At 37.8% G+C, this 24,030-nt stretch overlaps 1 protein-coding gene across 1 annotated transcript in view; it reads right to left on the reverse strand.

The window, feature by feature from the left end:
- Nucleotides 1–3,795: 3,795 nt before the first annotated feature.
- Nucleotides 3,796–24,030, reverse strand: part of LOC150088168 (tachykinin-like peptides receptor 99D) — a 377,178-nt gene continuing 356,943 nt past the window's right edge. Inside the window, exons 4-5 of the mRNA XM_090370597.1 lie at nucleotides 9,182–9,378; nucleotides 3,796–4,087 (exon numbers count right to left, since the gene is read on the reverse strand). Of these exons, the coding sequence (XP_090226723.1) occupies nucleotides 3,832–4,087; nucleotides 9,182–9,378 (453 nt within the window). The 3' untranslated portion in view covers nucleotides 3,796–3,831. The remainder of the gene's footprint in view (nucleotides 4,088–9,181; nucleotides 9,379–24,030) is intronic.

Genomic DNA, 24,030 nt, shown 5'->3' on the forward strand with positions numbered 1-24,030 from the left:
TTTGAAACGAGCCGTCTTCAAAAGCCTACCAACGGCCCCAAATGTTCGACAATTTGACAACTTTCTGTAAGGAAAGCTTTCGTGGCATAATAATTTTACTTCAAGTGGATTTTCTCTAGCGTGGCTACACGTTACGTGCATATATGCGCAATGAAATCATTGCTGTTAAACATAACGACTAAAAGATATAAAGGTCTGTTTATATTCCAGCACAGCAAATTAAGTCAGAAGAGTTTACAACTAATCATTTTAACAAGAATGCAAGCATTAGCCATATTTAGCAGTCACGCGAGCGTAACAGTCAACTCAAACGCGTGCGAGACTGCACTTCAGTAATTGACCATTCGACTATGTCAACATGCAGCAGACGCCTCATAATAGGTTGGATCATGGAGAGGGAAAGGAGAATACAAGCAAATGCTTCCCCTGCAGTTTCAGATCGTATTCTTTCGAACAAAGCGACAATATCTCTGTTTTATTTAATACTGTTTTGGCACATTCACACCTCCTGTTCCTTCATCGCAAGCTAAAGACCAGTGGCCCAAACAGAAATTTTGGTTCAGGGTTTTGGGTGGGGATATGACTCCTACATACCACACTGGAACTTTTACAAGCTTTAACGTAAAATTAGATAATATGAAATAAAATGTTTTTAGTATTAGCATTAGCTATAATATTGCAAAGGAAGACAAGCTGCTCCAGCCAAAAATAAATAAATAAAAATAAACAAATAAACAGAAAACTAATAATATAAACAAATAAGCAAAATAATTAAGTAAAAAATAAATATACAAATAAAAGAAAACACTTAAAAAGTAAAACAAGAAAATATTAATTATGTGCTTCCCTTCTCATGTAGATAATTATGGAAGTTGTCAGCCTCAACTACCCAAGATGGTAACCCGTTCCAGTAATCAACAACTCGCTGATTAAAAGAAAATTTCCTGCAATGCAGTCTAAACCTCTTCCTGCAAACAAAACAAAACCTCTTCCCTCAATTTGTATTTATGGCACCTAGTTCTGGAATCCTATAAATAAACACAATAATAATGAAAAAGAATAATAATAAATAAAAAATAACAAATAAAATACAAAAATATATAAAAATAAAAAAATATATAAAAAATTACAAAAAAATAGACTAATTATGTGCTTCTCTCCTCACGTAGGTAACTACTAGTTGATCTTTGAATAAGCACAACTGTCAATCTCAACTACCCGCGGAGGTCACTTGTTACACTAATCAACAACTTGACATAAAAGAACTTTCTACAATTCAGTCTAAACCTCTTCACCCGTAAGTTTAATCAACAGTCGCTGGTTCTGGAATCTTTTATAATAGTAGAAATTTCGCATTCATTCATTATTCTTCACAGACCTCAAACTAGATCATCTCTAAGGTGCCTGGTTGTCAAACTATGTAACCAACATAACCGAAGCCTTTCCTCACATGGTCGCCTTTTGCAGATCTCACTATGCGGTTTCGTCTTTGGACCCTTTAAAGAAGCTAAATGGTTTTATTTATTTATTTAATTTTTTTTTTTTTTTATTAAAGGTGGGGTCTCCCTACTTGGACACAGAATTTCATGTGCAATCTTACAATTGCTTTGTACAGTGGGATTATGACCTCCTTATCTCTACACGATATTGTTCGATAAATCATCGATAGTACACCATGGATTTTTCATGGCTGCCTGTTTGTACTACTCAGAGAACTTTATGTCCACCAGTATCATATTTCCCAGATCCCTTTCTTCCTCTACTGTTTTTAATTCAATCCCACCAAGTATATTAGTTATTTTGGGGATTGAATTATTTAGCAATTCCCAAGTGCAAGGCCTCCCATTTTGTTGCAAACAATTGTCCCTTTCCTGACCATTCTTTCTAAGTTATCCTGAAGACTGCGCGAGACCGATCATTAACCACTACAAAAATCTGCAACAAGAATTGATCCTTAGGAGACCCCACGTCTGACGTTACACCAATTTGAAGATCATCCATTAATCACATCAGTCATCCTCTCCCTCCTGCCCTGGGATTCATGTTAGATTACAATAATTATATTGTTACCCCTTTATTTATTACTGAAGTTAAAATTTAAGATTATAGAAGAGAACGTAACTTAATAGAAATACTGAAGAGAAGATAAGAATTTAATTTAAAATACTGTAGAAATTAAAAATATATATATATATTAAAGTTAAATTTACAAATACAGAAATTAAATTTATACGGTATTTAAACAAATTAAGGAAAACAAAAATTTGTCTACGAGACATCTCATCTTAACCCGTCAGTTAATCCGCTGTAGCCAACTTAAAACCCGTGGGTACGCTTATGTTAAGGACATAACTTGAAATGATTCCTTATTACAAATGAAAGATGAGTACTAAATTTAATATTAGTACTTATTACTTATTGTAAATCGCTTTTTATGCGAATATCCAGAAAGAGTGTTTGGGTACATATGTTCATATGATTTTTGCTTCCTCATTTCCGATCCTAGGATTTTTCCCCAGATTTTTTGCACTAAAGAACAAAATAAAGTAGCATTCATTGAAGTAAACGACAATTGATGAATCGCTAAAACTAATACTCGAATTTCACAAAAAAAAAAAAAAAAAAAAAAAAAAAGCAGCGAATGATGGATTAAAAATAATGGAGTGCCAAGATATTTGTCAGCTGACACTGACAGACTCGCTTCGAGTAATGGTTCCGACCTCGTTAATGCCTCGTTGAAGCTTAGCGCAGGCTCATCGATAAATTGAACTACAACTGAAATAAAAGGGCTAAATGACTTCTTATATTTGACTCCATTTTAGAACCATGTCCTTTCGGTCGGTTAATTATTCAAAATAAAGTATTGCATTGTATTGATTTTGATATACAGTATTCCACTACCATATGGAGAATTTCAATGCCAATATTTTTTGTTCATTTTTCTCTTGCTGTTCATTATGTGGCATTGCTACGGCATAGAATCACGTCAATAGTGAAAAGGTCAAAAACAATCATCTCCGAAGCGTAACTTTCCCAAGATCTTACAGTACATCTATGCCTGTGGGTTGGTGCCACCTTAGGTTTCTTTGCAGGGAAGGTCACCCTTCGTTTCTGCCTTCTACATCACCGGTTATTACACTGGGAAGACTTTTGATGAAGGTAGTTTCGTAAATTTCTGTTATGATTGGTAGAAATCACCGAAGTCTACTAATCAGTAATTAGCCGTTCTTGCACTCGTGCAAGATTTTCTTTTTGTGCCCAGACATTTTCAAAAATAAGGCAACGAATCAGATATCAAACACTTTATTAAAACTGCAAATACAAAGAAAAAAAAAAATACATTCAAATAATCTGATTAATTATAATAGACAATTTTCGTAAATTTGTTATCAAAATTACTTCATTTTTGTTATTTTTATTAATTGTAGGAAATACTGTTTAATATTTTTATTGGAATTGGGCCCCTCTAGCCACTCTGCGCCCTGTGCACCTGCCCAGTTTCCGGAATGCTCATAATGGAAGGATGCATTTACGTTATTAAGGGGTGAGTTCTTTAAGAATCTATGAAAAAAAAAAATATAAAATAAATAAATAAAAAAAAAAAAAAAAACACATCAGTAGAATGTTTGACAAACGATTTAGTTTTATTTACACGAGAGTTTACAGAAATCTGTTTCAGTCATTACTACATTAGCGACAAGAATGGCGATAAAATTTCATTTAAGTTTTGAACATTTTCATCATCCTTTTCATTTGAATTAGAAACTGTATAACGTAGGTTTCGTTTTTCCTCGATAACTATAATATTTCAATGAATATTGCGCGGGTTAATTACAGGTTAGCCAGTTTATCTGATCTTGTGAACTTGGGAGTTAGGAACGGTGTGTTGGATCCTCCGCTTCCATTCATCGTTTCTGTAACTGTGTGCAATGCCACATTCACGTTACCGTTATAAGTAACGCGGGTATCGGCGTATTGTTCTGAGCAGCTGTGTCTCGGACACGCTTGGTTGCGCTGTTCATAAAGTTTCCCGTCATCGTACTTTCTTGAGCAACAGCAGAACACTTGTGCGAATCCTTGCCGGAACCTAAAATAAGTAAAGAAAGAAAGAAAAAAAAAACATATATATATATATACACACACACATATATTATTTGAACTAAAACTAAAGGACAGGTACGATATATTTATAAAAGGGACTATGCCCTAGAATAGTGGTTCCCAAATTGTACTCCGCGGATCCCAAGGGTTCTGCGAACAGCTCCCAGGGAATCCGTGGATAATTTCTGTAATGGCTACTTTGAATTTTGCTTATTTTTTTTTTTTTTAACAAAATCTAAATATCCTTACAAACTGGACGTCGCATGAGAATTCAGTTGTTTACAATCACTCCCAACCTTTACAATCATTCCAAGTTTTACAATCACTCCCAGGACTTTGTGAGACGAAAAAAACAACACCATTCTTCACACTAGTAGCCTATAAGGTACTATTGATTGTATAATAGTGACAGTTTATTATTCAGTTATGTTTTGTGTCAGTCTGAAAACGGTAGATTGTAAACATAATAAATTAGTTCTGAAATATAAATATTTAATTTTGGATACCCCATTAAGAAATTTCAATTTACAATATATTATACGAGTGTATATTTTACGCCAAATACCTTTTTAAAGTCATTAAATAATGCTCAGGAAATTGCACGCTATTGAACAACATGAAACTGCAACCAGACCGCTCTAGCAGGTGTTGGTCAGGAGCAAAGTTGCATTGGTACACATGTCTTGGGTGGCTGCTAAATACCGTGCTGTTTCTTGTATTCTCTAGTGAACCCTTCTGCCCGCGTGGTCATCCCAGAATCCAAAGACTATTTTCTTTGGATAAGTATTTTCTTTTTTGACAAGGTTTGGACTCCGAAACAATGTGAAAAGTAAGGATATTTATTTAGCCTCATTCAATTATGAAACATAAGCAGAACAATAAAGTTGCGGGCAATAAATGACTAATTACAAATAACTCTGAATGTAAATGACTAACTGCAAATAACTTTGCATGTAAATGACTACTTCATTCATTACATATATCGGGATGGCATCATTATGGGAGTATCCATTTTTAAAACATCTGAACTAGCGATTGAAAATTGAAGTTATGCCATTGATATTAAAAAAATATATAACATTGTTTGGAGTTAGCTGAATTGCTGCTGTTTTCAAATAAATGGGCGCCTACATTACAATTTCTGTATTGCCTATTTGAATCAATAAAAATTTCAAGAAAATATGTTCGTGCAAATTAATGGCATAATTTGATGCAATTTTTTATTCCCAAAGTAATACTGCATCTAGATATGACACTGATAACAGTTCACATTGTTTTCTGAGATAATTATCAAACACCATTTATAAAATGTTTGATATGACTATTTTTCCACACGATTTTAATTATGTTGGATATCTTTATTTTTGCTATTTTAACGGAGAATCGATTATAATTGTGGAACTACAGAAATGAAAAAGCATTGGTGAATGAGCTACTCAATTTTTGCTGGAAAGTTGATTTATGGCTAGACATATTTTGAGCCCATTTCTGTTACCGTTTATAAGAAAACTCAATGACAGTCGTTGCTTCTTCCATCAAATTATTAAAAGTGATCAAGTGTATTTCTGAAGTGAAATATTTATTTTATACAGGATAATTCTTTATTTCAGCAACGCAGAATATTTGTTAAACTCGAAATGAATACATACAGAAATGTATAATTTAATGTACAAGTTCATTCATTAATGAAGTAGATGTGTCCCTGTCACAGAGTTGTTGCATTCTGGAGAGTTATTTGAAATAACTAATTCGTGCCAAATCAGTTTACCAGTGAATTTTACGCTACAAAAGGTACACCAGGAAAGAAGATAATTTGGAAATTTAGAAAGAAATTTAGTGATAACAAAACCTGAATGATAGCCGATGTGCCTATTGGCCCAAATTTTTAGTGAAACGTATTGAAGATGCTATTATTGTTATTATTATTTTATTTTTTTTTTTTTAGGAGCATTAGCAACTAAGGCCATATTGCTCCGGGGATATGCGGTGGTCATTCCCTGACCTTTCCGCATCCTCCGTATTTGGTGGTCACGGGCTCGAACCCGGGTCTAATCAAGAAGCGTGTGCTACGCACTGCTGCTCCTGCCCACCTGGCTACGGAGGCGCCAAATTATTGGTTCAGTGTTGGGCCCATTGCTGTTTTCAATATTTATTAATGATCTTGATGAAGGTATATCAAGCTTACTGTCCACGTTTGCAATTGATAAAAGGTTGGCACATACAGTAATGACAGTATGCTACTACAACAGAATCCAGAAAAATGAGGTAGATGGGCTGAGAAATGGCAACTGAAGTTTAACCTTGACAAATGCAAATTACTGCAAATTGGTAGTAGTAACTCCAGAGTAACCTATGGACTGTGTGGTACTACATGGAGTAGTGAAAAATGAAAAAAAAAAAAAAAAAAAAAAAATCTGGTGTTAATTGTACAGTCAGATATGAAGTTTTCTGAACAGTGCGGACAGACTGCCAGGGCAGTTCATGAGGATTTGGTAATGATATACTGGAATTTTGCTAGCAGATATAAGGAAGCAATTATCCTACTGTATAAGTAGGATAATTGCTACTTATACAGTAGGATAATTGTGGAGAAATGGTGAGGCCACATCTTGAGTAGTGCATAATTATGTTTTGTGGCTTTTGTTTCAATATCAGGCACTCAATTTTTATTGAATTTATAGGCTTTACTTTCAATACTCCAAAAGGTTGGGGACGTTCAACAGAGGCAAAACCGTTGGTCCAATTCTCTTAAAAGTTTGATCACTAAAAAAAATAATACCATCTGCTACATTTTCTATGTAGAAATGTGTTTTTAAACGTTTTCATCCCAGTTTGTATGGCCCTTTTATTATTAATTGACCATAGTTCCCACAGCACTAAACTTGTTATATTTAACTTTCCGAGTGCTCTGTTTTGTGCGGCCGCCCTGAGGAGAAGACGAAGCATTTTCTTTATTCCTGTATATTCTACGATGATCTACGTCAACCACTTGCTGTTTAAATGTTCTCCATTACTCCTGACAATAAAACCATGCTTTTAAACTACAAAGAAAAGTGATCTTCTACAAGAGTTTGACCACAGGATCTTCAGCCGACGCAAGCAACTGCTTTTTTGCTCCCGACAGTCTTCTGCCTCTACCACTGCCTGTGATCTAAATAACAACAGTATCACCACCTCAGAATTTCTCTGAATACTTTGCTTTGGCTTGCTGATTTCTGCGCCTTTTGCGCTATCAACTGCTGGCCTCGGGCTGCTCCCGTGGAGAAATTCTCTTGGCACAGGCATACCTGTGCGAGATCTTCTGTTTCTTTCCTCGTCTGCACGGGTAGCATCATCGTCCTCCCCACACCAGGTGTAAACAGCCCAGGTTCGAATCCCGTCGATGACGCGAGGAACCTTAATGGGCTTTTTTCACTCCGTGGCCGAGTTCATCAGTATCAGGCACAGATAGCAAGGTCTTTTCCCCCAGAAACTGGGGTTTTTCGTCCAGCAAAACAGGAAAATCGACCACGGAACACATGCAGTTAACAGACATAAGACACACAGCACGGCATATGAATTTAAATATTCGAGTGTCCTAATATAATAGTTTGGTTTTTGCTTCTTTCTTAATTTTTTCTCCCTCTCAACATTTCTATTTCGACCATCCTATTAGGTAGTCAGCGCGTCTAGTACAGTAGTTGTATTTATCGCCCTCCCCATACAGAGTGGAAAATGCCCAGGTTCGAATCCCGTCAATGACGGAAGGAACTTATGGGCTCTTTCACTCCTTGGCTGAGCTACTCAGTCTCAGGCGTAGCCAGCATAGGTTCCCCTTTCCCTCCCGGAAACTACGGAGTTTTCTACAGAAAAATAGGCAAATAGATCAGAAAACACACGTCATTTATGGAAATATTACACGTGGGCAGATGAGTTCGTTTTCAGTTTTTTTTATTTTTTGTTTTTCCTATGAGATGATATTCTGTGAAAATATATGACAATGGTCTCGTCACTCGTTTGGAGAGGTCTGGATTTGAATCCTGTCAATCACCGTAGGAATTGCTAACGTCCTCTTCAATCGCGGCTGTAGTTAGCCGATCTCAGGCTGAGGGAGTAGGGTTCTCACTTAAGTTATTCCGGGTTTTTCAGCGCGCAACAGATGGAAATCGGCCAGTGTACACAAACTTCCACAGTCACAATGCACACATACGGATTTGAGTAATACCCGGGGACCGTTAAAATAATAATAATTATTATCCTATTATGTGGTCTTTTCGGGTAGCACAGCGTTTATAATCACTGTCCTCTCCACACCCGTTGGAAATGGCCCGGATTCGAATCCCGTTAATGATGCGAGGTACTTTTATAGGCTTTTTTTCACTCTGTGGCTGAGTTACTGTTTGTTTTGCGACAACTGTGATCTTGTTGTGGGCGAAGGTAATCCTCCAGAGTTTATCTTCTTTCATGATAATGATTTGCCCATTCGTACACTCGTGAGCATGACATACAATTTCCACCGTAGACCTTTTCCACACGCCGGTTGAATTCTTACTATAGCAGAGCCGTCCACTGTAAGAAACTCAATAACGCTGCGTTGCACTAGCTTGTACACGTAACAGTGAATTCCACCTCTAATTCTATGCATCGCTCTTCTTCACATATATGACATCTAACGCGTGTTGTTGTGCAATATAAGCACCACTACCAATCATAAATTACATTTAGACTATCTCATTTTAATTTTATTCATCATCATAGGCGACCTGACATAGCCGAGTGGCCAGGAGCGAGAGAGAAGAACACATTCTTCGGATGGACCATGGTTCTAGCTCGTGTGACTGCTAAATACGATCAACGATCGTATTCGTGATTTACTGTAAACTCCTGTGACCTGTTGGTCGTGCCAGAGTATGAACAAGAACATCTCTATATAAAGAAACTACAGTGCAGTAGAGGAATATGTGGTTCTTCACACAATCCTTGAATTACATGCTATGTAAAAGACACTCCTGTTTATACGAAATTATTATAGTCTTGTATTTTCTTTTAATTAGTGGCACTTTTATTAAATTTAAAATGTCAGTGATTATTCTGTCCTTACCTGCTATTCATCCAACAGTAGATGATAGGGTTATACATAGAGTTCGACATCGCAAGCCAGTAAATTGAGAGATAAACATGTTGAACATACTTATAGCTAACAATTTCCGGGTGATGGTGAGCTACTAAAAAGTAAATGTGGTATGGAAGCCAACAAACAGCAAAGATCACTACAACGACGATCATCATCTTCACTATCTGAAACAAACAGAATGAAATATTTAGTTCAGTTTTTCAATATTTAGTTCAATTCAGAACTGTTAAACTTTTTAATTATGATTTATTTTCATAATATTATGAAACTAAGTTAGTGAGCAAGTGAAGTGCAGAACAATTAGGAAGGCCATTTTGACAACAGAATTAAAACGACTTTGGCATTAGCAAACCAATACTCCATAAAAATATAAAATATGATGCTATAAAATACATCAAAACAATAAAAATTAAACACTTTTACAACAGTCAGTAGATTCATGGAAAACTCTTATTGAATAGACTAGCTTTATTGAAGGATGAAAAAAATCATTTTCAAATGAACCATCTATTTCAGGAGTTTCAATCCGGAAATAGATGGTTCATTTGTACAGGTAAACCTTCAAAATTGGGAAATCCATTATCCAGCACAACTAATTTTCTGGTATTTTTTCAGAAAATGGGCGAATTCGACAAGTCAACCGACAATCTGCAAATTTTGGTACTGGATTGGCTATTTTCCCAAGCAGGAAATCAGAGCCGACTGCGCAGGGTGGATATTTACTCTGTTTTTTTTTTTATGTGCACCAACTTCATGGGAAAGGAAAATTATTTTGGATTTGGTTGGTTTCTGTTTTTTTCTGGCGCAAAAGCAACTGAGGCTACAGTGCGCCACGGCCACGTGCCATTAAATGAGCTACTAAAAAGCAAATACTACATCAAAATATATATACAAATATAAAATGGAATAAATTTTAGTATACTCAGACCAAAAATATAAGCACAAAATTATATATTTGTAAAAATTAATAATTTGTAGAAATTTAAAAACATCTGACACGTGGTCAGTGTCTGATAAAATCTGACTGAGTGTATAAAGGCTCAGTCAGATGAATAAAAGTAGAAAAACATACACCGAACATAGGTAAAATTAATGCAATTAACTAAAATACAGTAGAACCCGGATAAATTCCCGCATAAGAGGTTTCCTCCTGTACTAGTTTTGGTTTCTTAAGTCCCTTCAACTCTATATATTGTAATGTATTATTTTCCCGCGTAAAAAAGTTCGTGATAAAGAATATACAATGTATTACTATAATGACGTTTTCCCACTTAATGTTTTTGTAATTTAGAAAATTACTTTATTTTTGTATTAAAAATATTAAACAAAATAAACAATTTTGGTAACCGAACAAGTTAGTGCATAGCATCATTTTTGTTCGTAGTAAACCACCGAAGTAGGTGAAATGGCATCGTTTTTTTACATCTCATATTGTGTATGCCTTCACAACGAGTTGCCCTGATATTGCAATATCAGAGCAACTCGTTGTGAAGACATTCACAATATGAGATATAACAAACCCGATGCCATTTCACCTACTTCGGTGATTTACTACGAACTAAAATGATACTACACCGCATTAACTTGTTCAATTAGTGAATTTTCCGTAGTCAGAGACTTTCAAAGCACTTAAACCTTTTTAGTATAAACATTTTGATATAATGGAAGTGACATTTTGCAATTGTTTTTATTGATATCCAAAATGTCAACCACGTTAAGCGAGTTCTGACAGTTGTGAACAGTTCGGAGTTACTTAGTGGATTGTTGCTCTGTCTTATTGTAATTGTGATCTTTTAAGTATGCTGAAACTCAAAGGAGCTCATTCTTCCAAATTGGTAATGAGTTTAAGAAACAGAACGTTAAGCAATTAGAAATCTTCGGTTTAAAAATGTTTCCCATAGGCAAAGTAAAATATTTATAAATTCTAAAATAGTACTTAAAAATGATCTCTAACTTATGTATGTGTATCTTTTCATTTATTTGTGTAGTTAATATTTCATACCCTTAATGTCATTTTTCCTTCTAAAGAAGTTCTCCCTCGTAAGAAGTTCTAAACCTCCACTCCCTTGGAAAACTTCTTATCCGGGTTCTACTGTATGTTTAATAGTTAAAATGGTAATACACGACTCGCACATAGGAGAGTCATCAGCCCTCGGCACGACTAGACTACCCTGCGCAGTCTTGACTACCATGTTTTAATTACAGGCTTTATCTGATATAATTTATTTCTTGTCCGTCAATGCCAAAAAGCTTGCCATTGGGAGTATACACTGTGCTGCCACTTTATTAGATACATCTAATAAAGTACACCTTCAAAACAGCCTGAATTCGTCTAGGCAAGGATTGAACAAGATGCTGAAAACGTTGTGCAGGAATGGAGTACCATGCAGACATGAGTGTGTAACGCAGTTCTTCGAGATTCGACGGAGGTGTAGGCCTGCAGCGAACAGCCTTACTAGGTCATTCCAAGGATGTTCAATAGGATTGAGATCGCGGACTGAGTGGGCCACTGCAGTAAAGAAAAGTCATTGTCATTTATGTTCCTGGAACCATTCCATAGTGATTCGAGCTTTGTGCACCGGCGCTTTATCCTGATGGAAGTAACCATCTGACTTGAATATAAACTGTCAACATGAACGGATGCACTTGGTCAACAACGATGTTTAGGTACGATGTGGCATTCAGACTTGAATCTATGGGTATCAATGGACCCAACGTGTGCCAAGAAAACATTCCCCACACCATAACACTTCCCCCACCACCACCTTGCACAGTAGTCGTCAGACATGACGGGTCCATGGATTCATGTTGTTTTCGCCAAATTCTGAACCTTCCATCAAAATGATGCACCAGGAACTTCGACTCGTCAGATCAAGCAACTGTTTTCCAATCCTCGATAGTCCAGTGCTGGTATTGCTGGGCCCACAGGAGGCGTGCTCTCTTGTTCTTCATTGACAGCAAAGGTACGCGATGTGGTCGTCGGCTGTTGTAGTCCATTCGCGACAAAGTGCGACTAGTGGTCCGTTGCGATATTTTGTTCTGCGCACCAAGGTTGTATTCTGACGTGATGTGCGGCATTTTGGCCCGTCTGTTTGCTTGCACAATTCTAGCCATTCTCCTCTGACCTCGCTCATCAACAAACGATTTTATTCCACAGGAGTGCCGTTGAGAGGATGTTTTTTGTTCGTTGCATCATTCTCGATACACCCTTGAAACTGTGGTGCGTGAAAAGTTCAGGAGAACTGCCGTTTCAGATATGCTTTGTACAGAACATCTTGCACCTACTACCATGCCACGTTCGAAGTCCGTTAGATCACTCCTTTTCCCCATTCTTGCTACGGTTTGTAAGCTTGACTGATACTAGAAAGGTTTTCTGCTGCATTTATATCCACAACTGTGGTCATGTGACTTGCAACGTTGTGATACAAACCTTTCGTGTGCACAGCAGGGGTGTACCTAATAAAGTGGCAGCACAGTGTATCTTGTTGTGTATTATTTGCCTGTAGTCTGTATAGGCAACTGACAGGCAATGATTATTAGTGGGAGTTGCTGATTTAGCTGCAGTGTCAGCTAAATCATTTCCCCAAATCCCAATGTGGCTAGGAATCTAGCAGAAGCGAATATCAAACTTGTGTTGATAAAGAGAATATATCTTCTGTTGAGCCCGAGACAGAACTGGATGAGAACTGTGTCATAAAGATAATAAAACCTGTAATAAAAGAATCGGGATATATTATAGACTTTTGGTACTTACAAGTTCTAATGTGATCCAAGAATAACTCTACACCATGTGCAGCTCCGTATATGCTGGATTCAGGAAGAAACTGCCGAGATATAGCAGTGTCTGGAATGACAACAGCAGATTCTACACACGATTTCGAACTCGAGCGGTCTGTGTAAACTGACAGGAATTCAGAGTGTTTAGCTCTATGAGCTGAATAGAGCTGCAGGTAGACTGATGATGGAATAGCAGACTTTACCAGTTCTTAAGGGAAAAGTCGCATGATGGAATATGAGTATGCTAGGGTGGAAGGGTTTGCTTGTGTGTTTGGGCTACCTTGTCTACCGCGATGTTAAACTCTAAGTAGTCCTTGGACGCGAATACCGAAAGGACGATTGGCAGAATTTTAAGGTTTTCAGTTTTAAAGCGTATTTTAGAGACAACTGCTTACTTCGAAGAGACAGAGGATGAAGATTACACTTACGACAAAAGTGTACGCAAACGGTCTTTTGCGGCGAGAATCTGAAACTGTTAGCAAATGTCCAGAAAGTAGGGCGATTAATGGCTTGTTGCCGTTGTCTACCCATCATGGACGCTGTTTACAGTTGGAGGAAATTGTTCTGTGATAAAATTTATTTTTATGACGAAAAGCGTGACACTTAATAGTGTCCCTTGCGGTACTCCCTGCTCTTGGCAAAAGGAACGAGAGTAAGGATCCCACAAGAACTTGGAAAGGCTGATCGGCTAAAAAGTTTTTAACAAAAATTGGTATATGCCCTCTAAGACGGAGGCTATGCAAATCTTTTAAGATGCATCATGCGCTTTCTGTACATTTTGGAAGAGAAATAATTCAGTTTATTTTTAATGTAATGTACTTGGAAATAATACTTTTTATATGAACTGGCTTTCTATTGTTAAAGAATTGAGTTTTACAGTAATATGTTCAATAAATTGAACGTGTGTGTAAATACACCGTACACACACTTGTGCGGTGTATTTACATCAAATACTGATATGATATTGAAACAAAAGAAGTGTTATGGGAATATGTCATTTTTTTATGATAGCAGGTTAATGTTGATAGCGCTGGTGATTCTTTCAACTTGTCCAAGGACTGAATTGTCCTTTACCCCAGGGAGCATAAACTCCACGGGCAATGGCGTGATCCAGTGATTTTATGATAGCGAGAAACATTATCTGCAAACTACCGAATGATTTGATACCGCGAGGCGAATATTCAGTTTATTCGAAATAAATCCTTGAAGCAATTCCTCCACTTGTGAACTCATCTGCGCAACCGCCTTCCTATATAACTACGGTTGTTTATCATTCGTTCCATAAAGTAGAAAGGCTCTAGCAGTAACTTATATGTTGTGGGACAACAAAATTTAACTTTAGGAATGTTCAATTCATATTCTCAAAATACATATTTGATAATTATGTTTCCTGATATAAGAAATGGTACTGAATGTGGCTCCAACTTAAAAAAAGAGGAACTCAGTGTGTCGAACTGAGCCCTGTAGAATTCTGACAAAATCTGCAAGCAGATAATGTAAGGATATTTACCAACACAACAGTTACATTTCAAAGCATGACTTTTTTAAAAATATTTTGTATTCTAACCGGTTTCAGGGCGGTGTCAGCTTAGCAGAAAAAAATAAAAACGCCCTGCAAAAATTGGTACTGTGTGTATATTTCTTCGCTTTCGCCCTCCACGGCTTAAAATACTTCCTCCACCCAAACGATCTATAAACATCCAATATTCTGTACCTTTTACTCTCAGGAGGACACATCTGCGTTTAGCAGAAAGTAATATTTAAAGATATTAGGGGGAGGACCTGTGCTCAATAAATTAAACGGAAAGTTTGCAGCACTGTGCGTGCATAAATATTCCATGCATGTGCTATGTGGGTATATAAACAGTTAGACGTTAATGTACGCGGTGCGCTACATTTAGGCGAGTTCGTTTTTTTTTTTTTTTTCTTCAATTAAACGAGTTTTATTTTCTGAGATTAATAGAAGCGAAAATTGAATAGTTATTTTCTTATCAATTAACCCATGCATACTAAGTACGACAAAAAAAAATAATCACTAAGATTATAACTTTAAAAAACACTTATTAAAACTATAGTTTTAAGTCCTCTTAAACTTAGCCGTTCAGTTTAATTACAACTGTATAATATTTATTACTCTTCTTTCGTATACTTTTTAAGCCTCTCTCTTCGTGAAGATATATATATACACAGGGTGTCTCAAAAATACACGGCATAACTTCAGGAATGAGTTCCTCATATGTGGACAATATTTTATATCAACATAGTTCCGGAAATGCTGGGTTTCCGAGTTTAGAAGGTCTGTCTATGATACTTAATTGTTCACATCACCTTATAGTAATTGTTCAAAATGTCCACCTTCTGCCTGAATACAGGCCTCACATCGACGTCTCATGGACTCGCGAAGACGATGCCAAATTCCTGGCATGTTTCGTATTGTCTCACAACCTGCCGCAATTCGATTGCGGAGAGTTTCCGCATCAGCTACCGGAGTCGAATACACCAATGACTTTAAATGGCCCCACAAGAAGAAATCTAGTGGGTGTGAATCAGTAAGCGTGGAGGCCAGGCAGTAGTTCGTCCACCTCTACCTATCCACAGACCAGGAAACCTTCGATTCAATTCAGGTAATTGCGGGTTAGGTGGCTGAAATGTGCGGGAGCGCCATCGTGCATGAAGTGTGCTTGTTGACGAATGATCAGTGGCGTGTTGTCCAAGAAATCAGGCATGTTGTTTTCCAGAAAGTTTCTGTACGCCTGCCCTGTGAATTTCTTTGGCAGTATATGGGGCCCAAATAACTTATCACCAAAAACACCTGCCCAGATGTTGAGGCTGAACCGCTGTTGGTGATGTGATGGTAGAATTGCATGTGGGTTTTCCTCAGCCCATACATGCTGATTGTGAAAGTTTGGAAATCCTTCACTAAGGCAGGAAAGTGGGAATTTGGAAATCCTTCACTAAGGCAGGAAAGTGGGGAGTTTTACCACACTGTTGCAAGAACCACTGACAGAACATTACTCGCGCAGGGTAATCTGCTAGTGACAAGGACTGTACCCGTTCAGATGGTAAGGATACAATTGGTATTCTCGCAACACTCTCCAAATAGTTGAACGTTGAACAGCCAGTTGCATTGCTATTCTGCGTGTGCTGATTCCAGGAGTGGCATGCACAACACCCAAAATCTCCTCCTCTACTTCAGGAGTCGTAGATCTTGGTCGTCCTCTGTCGGCAGCACGAGGTGTAAAGGTCCCATGTTGACAAAGGCGGCGATGGATACCTTCAAACGTTTTTCTGTCTGGACAACTTCGTTCTGGGAACCTTTCGTGGTACAAACGACGAGCCTCGAGAGCACTGTCGTCCGCCAAACCGTACATAAAGTGCATATCCGCTTGCTCATGATTTGAGTACATGGTGGGAATGGAAAACCACCAGATTATGTTAGTATCTTGTGATGAAGGAAATCACCTGCGGGAGGTATGATATTCCGGTTAATAACTCGGGAATCAAGCATTTCCGGAACATGTTGATATAAAATATTTTTATTGTCTACATATGAGGAACTCATTCGTGAAGTTATGCCGTGTATTTTTGAGACACCCTGTATATATTTTCACAAAGTTGTTGTTATTTGGTTTTTAGGAGCATTAGCAACTAAGGCCATATTGCTCCGGGAATATGCGGTGGTCATTCCCTGACCTTTCCGCATTCTCCCTATTTGGTAGTGACGGGCTTGAATCCCGGTCTAATCAAGAAGCGTGTGCTACGCACTGTTGCTCCTTCCTACCTGGCTACGGGGGCGCCTATCTTCACAAAGAACACATGTTTGTGAGTATTACATAGCAATACACGCGAAGTGTGCACGAACTGTCTAAAGCTAACCATACTGCATTAAAACTACATTTAATCAATGAAATTGATTTTTACATACAAACTATGAAAAAAAAAATAATAACTGCCCAATTTCTATTTTTTACATACAAATTGAATGAAAAAAAAATAATAATAATAGCCAGATTTCTATTTGTTCGATGTTACTGAAATTCAAATGGCTCGAACAATATTTTTAAAAGCCTAAATATACAATTTCATGAAATCTGTTCATTGGGAATCGAGTTTTTACTTGCCAACGGATGTACGGACAGAGATGGTGAGGTACAATGGGCGCATATCGCTATAAACACACACGCGCACACTCGTGCATACCCATTAAGCTTCCAATCCTAATTTTCCAAGTACCAAACATAAAAGAAATTAACTTTCAGTCACATATTACCAACATTAATTGGGATATACCAAAATTGAAAATAGGCAATTAATAATAGAAAAATTGCTATTGGGACTGCAGAAATGGGTAGGCATGAGACATTCATTTCGCATGGCTATCTGTGCGTTCAAAGCCCCTCTTTTTTTTTTTTTTTTTTTTTTTTTGTTAATTGTTGGCGCATCGGCTTCTGTGGTCATATTGCACCTCCCAAAGTTCTTGCATTTTCTACTCTGATCCAAACCCGAGGCGGGATTCGAACCCGCGCCCTTTGGATTGCCAGACAGGCACTTTACCCACCCCGCTAGGCCGGCCGGTTCAAAGCACCTCACGAAGTAGCGGAGTGATGGCAAGTGGATGAATGTAATTTACTATTTCCTCTTAACTCTTTTATTCCTTTTCGAATTGCTGTTATTTAATTTTTTGTTTTTCAACATGTTTCTTTAGCTATAGAATCATAAAGTTAGTATTTAACTAGTAAAATTAGGATTTAACAATAAAAAAAAAAAGGCGAACCGGCTACCAAAAGCCACCAAATTGCTAGTCAATACCATTAGGCTTTAATGCCTGAAATGTGTTCCATCCAAAATATAAATCGCGGCAAACACCAATCCAAAGAGATATAGGATCATGCTCTAAATAAAAAAAATGTGCGTATAATGTTTAATTAATAATTTTACAATAGCATTAACGCCACATATTATTATTAGCCATATGGTGCAAGGAAACCTAAGATTTATGCTGCACCAGCCAAAAAAAAAAAAAAAAAAAAAAAAAAATTGAGTTACCCTGAGAGAGAGAGAGAGGCGGAGGGAGGAATCACCAAGAAAGAGAAGAATGATGCTATCCGGCTCATGACCTTCGGTTTGCCAAGGGTTATAGTAATAAAATTAACGGTTTATTCTTTTATAGCGTATGAAAAATAAAATCAATGATAAAGTTTACCCACACACACACGCGTGCGTGTGTGTGTGTGTGTGTAAATAAATAAATCTAAAATTTAACATATTAAAATGAAAAAATAACAAGGAAAACAAAGATATAAATAAAAATTAGTGCGGCAAACATCAGTGGCAGCAAATATGCGTATTCCACCAAATGCTGCATAAAATAAACTAAAATAAAATGTATGCCATGGCATGTATACATAAAATATAAAATGCATACATGGAAAACCAGTAGAGCGAAATAAACTAACCAATGAAACCATACAAATGAAAAGGGGAAGTAGTCAAGAAGAGGGTACCTTCTACACTACTCCCCCCCCCCCCCTTTTTTTTTCTTTTGTATGGTTTCATTGGTTTAGTTTATTATTTCGCTCTACTGGTTTGCTGTGCTAAAAGCATACATTTTATTTTAGTTTATATATACTGTATATACAGCGACTCACAGAGGACAGAATTTCATGAAATTTTATATTTAGGCCCTTTTAAAAATATTGTTCGAGCCATTCGAATTTCAGTAAAATCAAACAAATAAAAAGTCGGCTATTATCATTTTTATTTTATTTTCCATAGAAAAGAAAAGTAGTTTCCAGAGTAGTGAACATATCACGCAGGTCAGTTCAAGGAATTATTCGTCGTTAAGAGCTCTTTCTTATAAAATTCAAATAGTGAACGTGTTGCGTGATTTAGGCTATCTGCTGACTACGATCATGCGGATGGGGCAATTTTGAAAAAAAAAATAAAAAAAAGTTTTTCAGAATGCTATTGCGCTTCTAGACTCCCATGTTAACATGGGAGTCTGGAAGCAATCGCATTCAGAAATCGGCCTTCAGGGAAATGGAGTCAATTAATGCATGCAATGCGTTACACTTCAAGCGCGTTGGCAAACCGTAACAAGTTAATTAACGAACTCAGTATGTTGCGTTCCAAGCGCTTTAACAAATGGTAATAATTCATGATTTATATAAAAAAAAAAAAGAGAGCAAAAAGAAATGACTTATGGTCAGACCTAGAACATTTCGATCCTGCACATCCGCCACTTCTCTTATTCATCCCTTCAATCAGCGCATTAAAACAATGTACAGTACTTCAGCTACAATATATGGTATATGGATGGTTGGTAGCTTATGTCATATGTATGCAAAAAAAAAACCTAACTGATAATGCAAAAATAATAATTTCATTAAAATCCATCCACTGAGAGCCAAGTTATTCCCGGGTGAAGATGAAGTTACTGCAAAGTTGTTAAAATTGGGAGGAAGAGACAAACAAAAACTGGCATGATCCTTCACAAAATACATTACGAAAGGCGTCACGCCAAAGGAGTGGAATAATGCAAACATAATTTTGCTGCATAAGAAGATAAATCAGAAACTGGAAACTATAGACCAAGAGGAAAATCTTAATCAGTTATGCAGAGTTAGTAAGGATTTCGGACTAAAGATGAATATGGTTAAAACAAAAATAATGATGAAAAAGTATGCTACGTAAATCATTGAAGTAATCGAAAAGGTGGATTCATGTACTTATCTAGGATAAGTTATTAGCTGTAATAATGACAAATGGCTGGAAGTCAAGAGAAGAATAAATTTCGGATATACAGCATTCAGGAAATATAGTCACATACTGAGGAGCAATATCGCAATATTGCTCCTCAATGTGAAAGTTTTTCTGGAGGAAAAATCCCAGTTTTCGGGTTTTTCCTCCAGAAAAGATGAAATCATGATATTCTCGCCTGAGACCGAATAACTCAGTCACATTGTGAAAAAAACCCATAAAATTCCTCGCGTCACTGATGGGGTTCGAACTCAGATCTTTTCCAACCTGTGTGGAGAGAACGGTAATTATACCAACCGTAACAACCACCAAGGCCATAATACTGTACTAAGTACTTTAATAAATTAATAAATCTCTCTTCCTACTACAGACAGTTGCCAGGGGTTTACAAAGGAAAAAAATGTTACAAGTAGAAAAATTGTATACAAACAAAATAGACACAAAAAAAACATCCTGTAATGAGAGGAAGGGACAATAAAATGAATTTGTGCACAGGAAAAGACTTCGCTGTCCAATGGAGGACTGTGACGGATGTAGGAAGTCCGGCTAGAGATTATAACAGTTGCTCATGCATAGCTTTCTGCTATGCATCTGCTGAAGCCAGATGCATAGCGGAAAGTGTTGAATGGCTCAATCCACATAATTATGATGACGAGTCAGCTCGGGAGCTTGTTGTGAGAAACACATGGCGTCCATAAGCTGCGTTGGCGGAAAATTGATGGAGGTCAGCATAGAATCCTTGGATTCTATCAAGCATCTGATCGATCCGATAATGCAAGCCCGTTGGAATGCACAGCTAAAGTTGGCGTCGATCTTAGAAGTGCAGGGGACGGCACGCCATGAACATTCATCAACCAGGTTTGGTAGCCTACTTTCTTGTGCCATTGCTGTTATTCGTTGGAGAGGGGGAAGATTTAATTTGTACGGGGCCTATTTTAACAACCAGTGGCCTCCGTAGCGAGTGGTCAGAGCAGGAGTGCAGTAGCACACGCTCTTTGAGTAGACCGTGGTTCAAGCCCCTGACTGCTGAATACGGTCGATCTGCCAACCCGCACTGGACCAGCGTGGCAGATTACGGTCCATTTCCCTCAGCATGAATTGATGAGGAGGCTTCCATCCTGCAGTGGGTTGATAACGGCTGCACTTCACCTTTTTTTTTATTCCTCAGCATAAATCCGCTTCATGTTAGTTTGGTCATCCGAATCCCCCAGATTTCAGCTCCATAGAGGATTCCAGTATAGCAGGTGATATATTTCCGATCTTGCACAGTCTCACGAACGGGAAGGAGTTTATACGTCGCTAGCTGGCGCATTCGACAGAATTTAATAAGGGTTTTTTCAATGTAATTGTGAAATCGAAATTTACGTTCGAAAACTGTTCTTAAGTCGGTGTCCATTTATCCAATAGTAGTTACAGCCTCTGTTAGATTATTTTTGTGAGAAGAGAATTTGGGGAGATTTAGATGGATTCATGGAAAACCTGAAGTATTTACGACAGTTTTCGGGGTCGCTGAGATTTGCACAGATGTTAATGTTAACATCTGTCACCTGGACTGATTCGGGTTAGCATTGTTAAATCATCGGCGTGGCATATGACGTAGGGTCTGTTCTCAATGAAGGGTGCGATGACGGCTGTGATTAAAATTCCAGAAAGTATCCCTTCTTTTCCTTCCCCCCCCTTGAGGTACACCTGAGGTAATGGTTTTTGTGACCGTGCGATCATTTGTTTGGAGGATTATAGTTCTATAGTGAATAATGGCATTGATGAACCACAGACATCACCATGGATTTCAAAATAATGTTCCAAGAGAGTGATGAGTGTCGGGATGTGGATGGTATCGAAGGCTACTTCGAGGTTAAGGTAGGTGATACCATCTCAGCATTATCCCCAAAATCGCAGATGTAGTGGCAGCTAGATTAGTGATGGTAGCCTTACCAGAAACTGCATAATGTATCTGTGAGGGATAATTTGGCTTGTTAAGATTGAAAGCAAGACATTCTCCAAAAGTTTTAAGACTTGAAGCAGACTATTGATCTTTATTGGCTAATAGTATTGGCTGCTTGACATTTTGGGACAGGTTTTAGTGCATAACAGAAGCAGGAAAATAGTTCAGGAAGAGGATTTTATTAAATATTGTGGTTAAGGTATCAGCAAATAGGCCACTATTTGCAGTGATTAATTGCTGCTTGGTTAACCGCACTGTGGCCAATGGCCCATTAGGTGGACGTTCGCATGAAGTTGGAGAATCTAGCTATGTGGTTCATCCACTTGTCGAGATCAAACCTTAGGGATGTTGCTGATGCGCCACTTATGTTTGCCCTTCTTGAGGGTTGCTTCTAGATGCTCCTTGAAGCCGCTGTTTTTTGCCTATGAATATGGTTCTGGAGTGGGAGAAGGAAATTCTATCTTGCACATCACCATATTGTTTCTACCTAGTGCGAAGGCGATATTTGGTAGAAACTATTCTTCAATGATGAGTTCCACCAGGTTTTAGAATGTGTAGTGTGATGAAGATTTTCTTAGAGGCAGTATAACTGGAAATTGTTCGGATACATTTAGTTAGATGTATTGCGAGGCTGGGATCGCGACGCTGAAAACAGACCCACGGAATGGCTGAGGCTGCTTCTAAACAGCGTGCAGGGTTCAGACGTTTAAGTCTTGTTATGGTATTTCCGACTCTTTGGTTAGGCTTATTGAAGTTAGGTATAGGTATGCTGATATAAATGATGATGGGGTCATGATAAGACTGAAATTTATCTTTGGAGTACGTGTATTTCTCAAAAACACCTGTAAGGGAGGCAAATACCATATCAAATAAGTGGTGTCCTCTTGTTGTGAGTTGATTCACGAGGGTCATATTTAAAGTTCTGAAGAAAGCTTTTAGTCTTCCATTGAGGTGATCAAGTGCGGGTGGAAGATTCAACTCCCCATAGATGATGTGGTAGGCTGAGGCGTGGAGGTGGATGATGAACCAGTTTATCAGCCGTCTCTCACCAGTAGATTTGGGACAAGTGGCAGCTTGTTTGAGGCGCCTCCGTAGCCAGATGGGCAGGAGCAGCAGTGCGTAGCACACGCTTCTTGATTAGACCGGGGTTCGAGCCCGTGACCAATAAATACGGATGATGCAGAAAGGTCAAGGAATGACCACCGCATATCCCCGGAGCAATTTGGCCTTAGTTGCTACTGCTCCTAAAAACCAAATAACAACAACAACAGCTTGTTTGTTTAAGGATTTTAAGAATGGAAGCTTGTTTGTTTAAGGGTTTTAAGACTCAAAGGCATCAAAGGCCAAGATATGTCCCTCCAGGTTTTTTTAAAATGTAAATCGAATTTCTTTGATTTGTTTATCAAATCGGATTTGCCGAATGAAATTAAACAGTTCGTCTAGATTTGCAGAGTTACCTAATATATGTTAAAGGCTAAGTGGATTCTGATTATTCCTTTAACTCCGGAAGCAAAGGAATTTGTGAATCGATGGCATACCAAAAGAATGTCTTACTGAAAGCTGAACTTGGCATTGAACACAGAGAGGGAAATTTTCATTAGCTAAAAGAGGATAATGCATAATGTGTGTGGCCAATTTGCAGTCTTGCAAGTATTACTTCTCTGCGACTTTTTCTGACGCTGGAGTCCCATATTTGTGGATTCGGTTTTATTTTCTGTAGTTTATTGTTGGGTTGATTTCTCCATATATGGGCCCATTCGTCTTCACTTGTCCTTAACAATTAATATAATAATAATAACAAAAATCAGTGTACGGAACTTTTGTTTTGTTTGGCAGTTCTGATGCTAATTTTGCTGCTGCATTATTTCAGATTAGCGCCTCCGGAGCCAGGAGCAGCAGTGCGTGGCACACGCTTCTTGATTAGAAATGTGTGCCCCAATTCACAAAGGAGGATTGAAGGGTGACAAGTAATTGCAGACCTGTTAGTTTAACTTCTGTTCCAGGAATATTAATGGAGCCACTGGTTAAATAAGCTTCCTTTGATCCTCCTTTGTGGATTGGGTTCACATTTGGACAACTCCAGTCCGTGGGTACCTTCCCTGAGTCCAAGGAAGCTCTCATAATTATGGCTAAGGGTTTGCTTACTTCCTTTGCCGCCTCCTTTAATATAACTGGATAGATTCCATCCACCCCAGGTGCCTTTGTTATGTTTATCTTCAACAATTTCTCCTCAACATTACTCTCAGTTATTACAAGATTATCTAGCTTACTGCCAGAGTTTAATACACTTCTGGCATTTCCCTCCCTGAACAACTCCTCACGTGTAAATGAAGAT

This window comes from Mastigoproctus giganteus, chromosome 3, assembly GCF_048544385.1.
Source record: "Mastigoproctus giganteus isolate SK-2022 chromosome 3, ASM4854438v1, whole genome shotgun sequence".
NCBI classification, from domain to species: Eukaryota; Metazoa; Arthropoda; class Arachnida; order Uropygi; family Thelyphonidae; genus Mastigoproctus; species Mastigoproctus giganteus.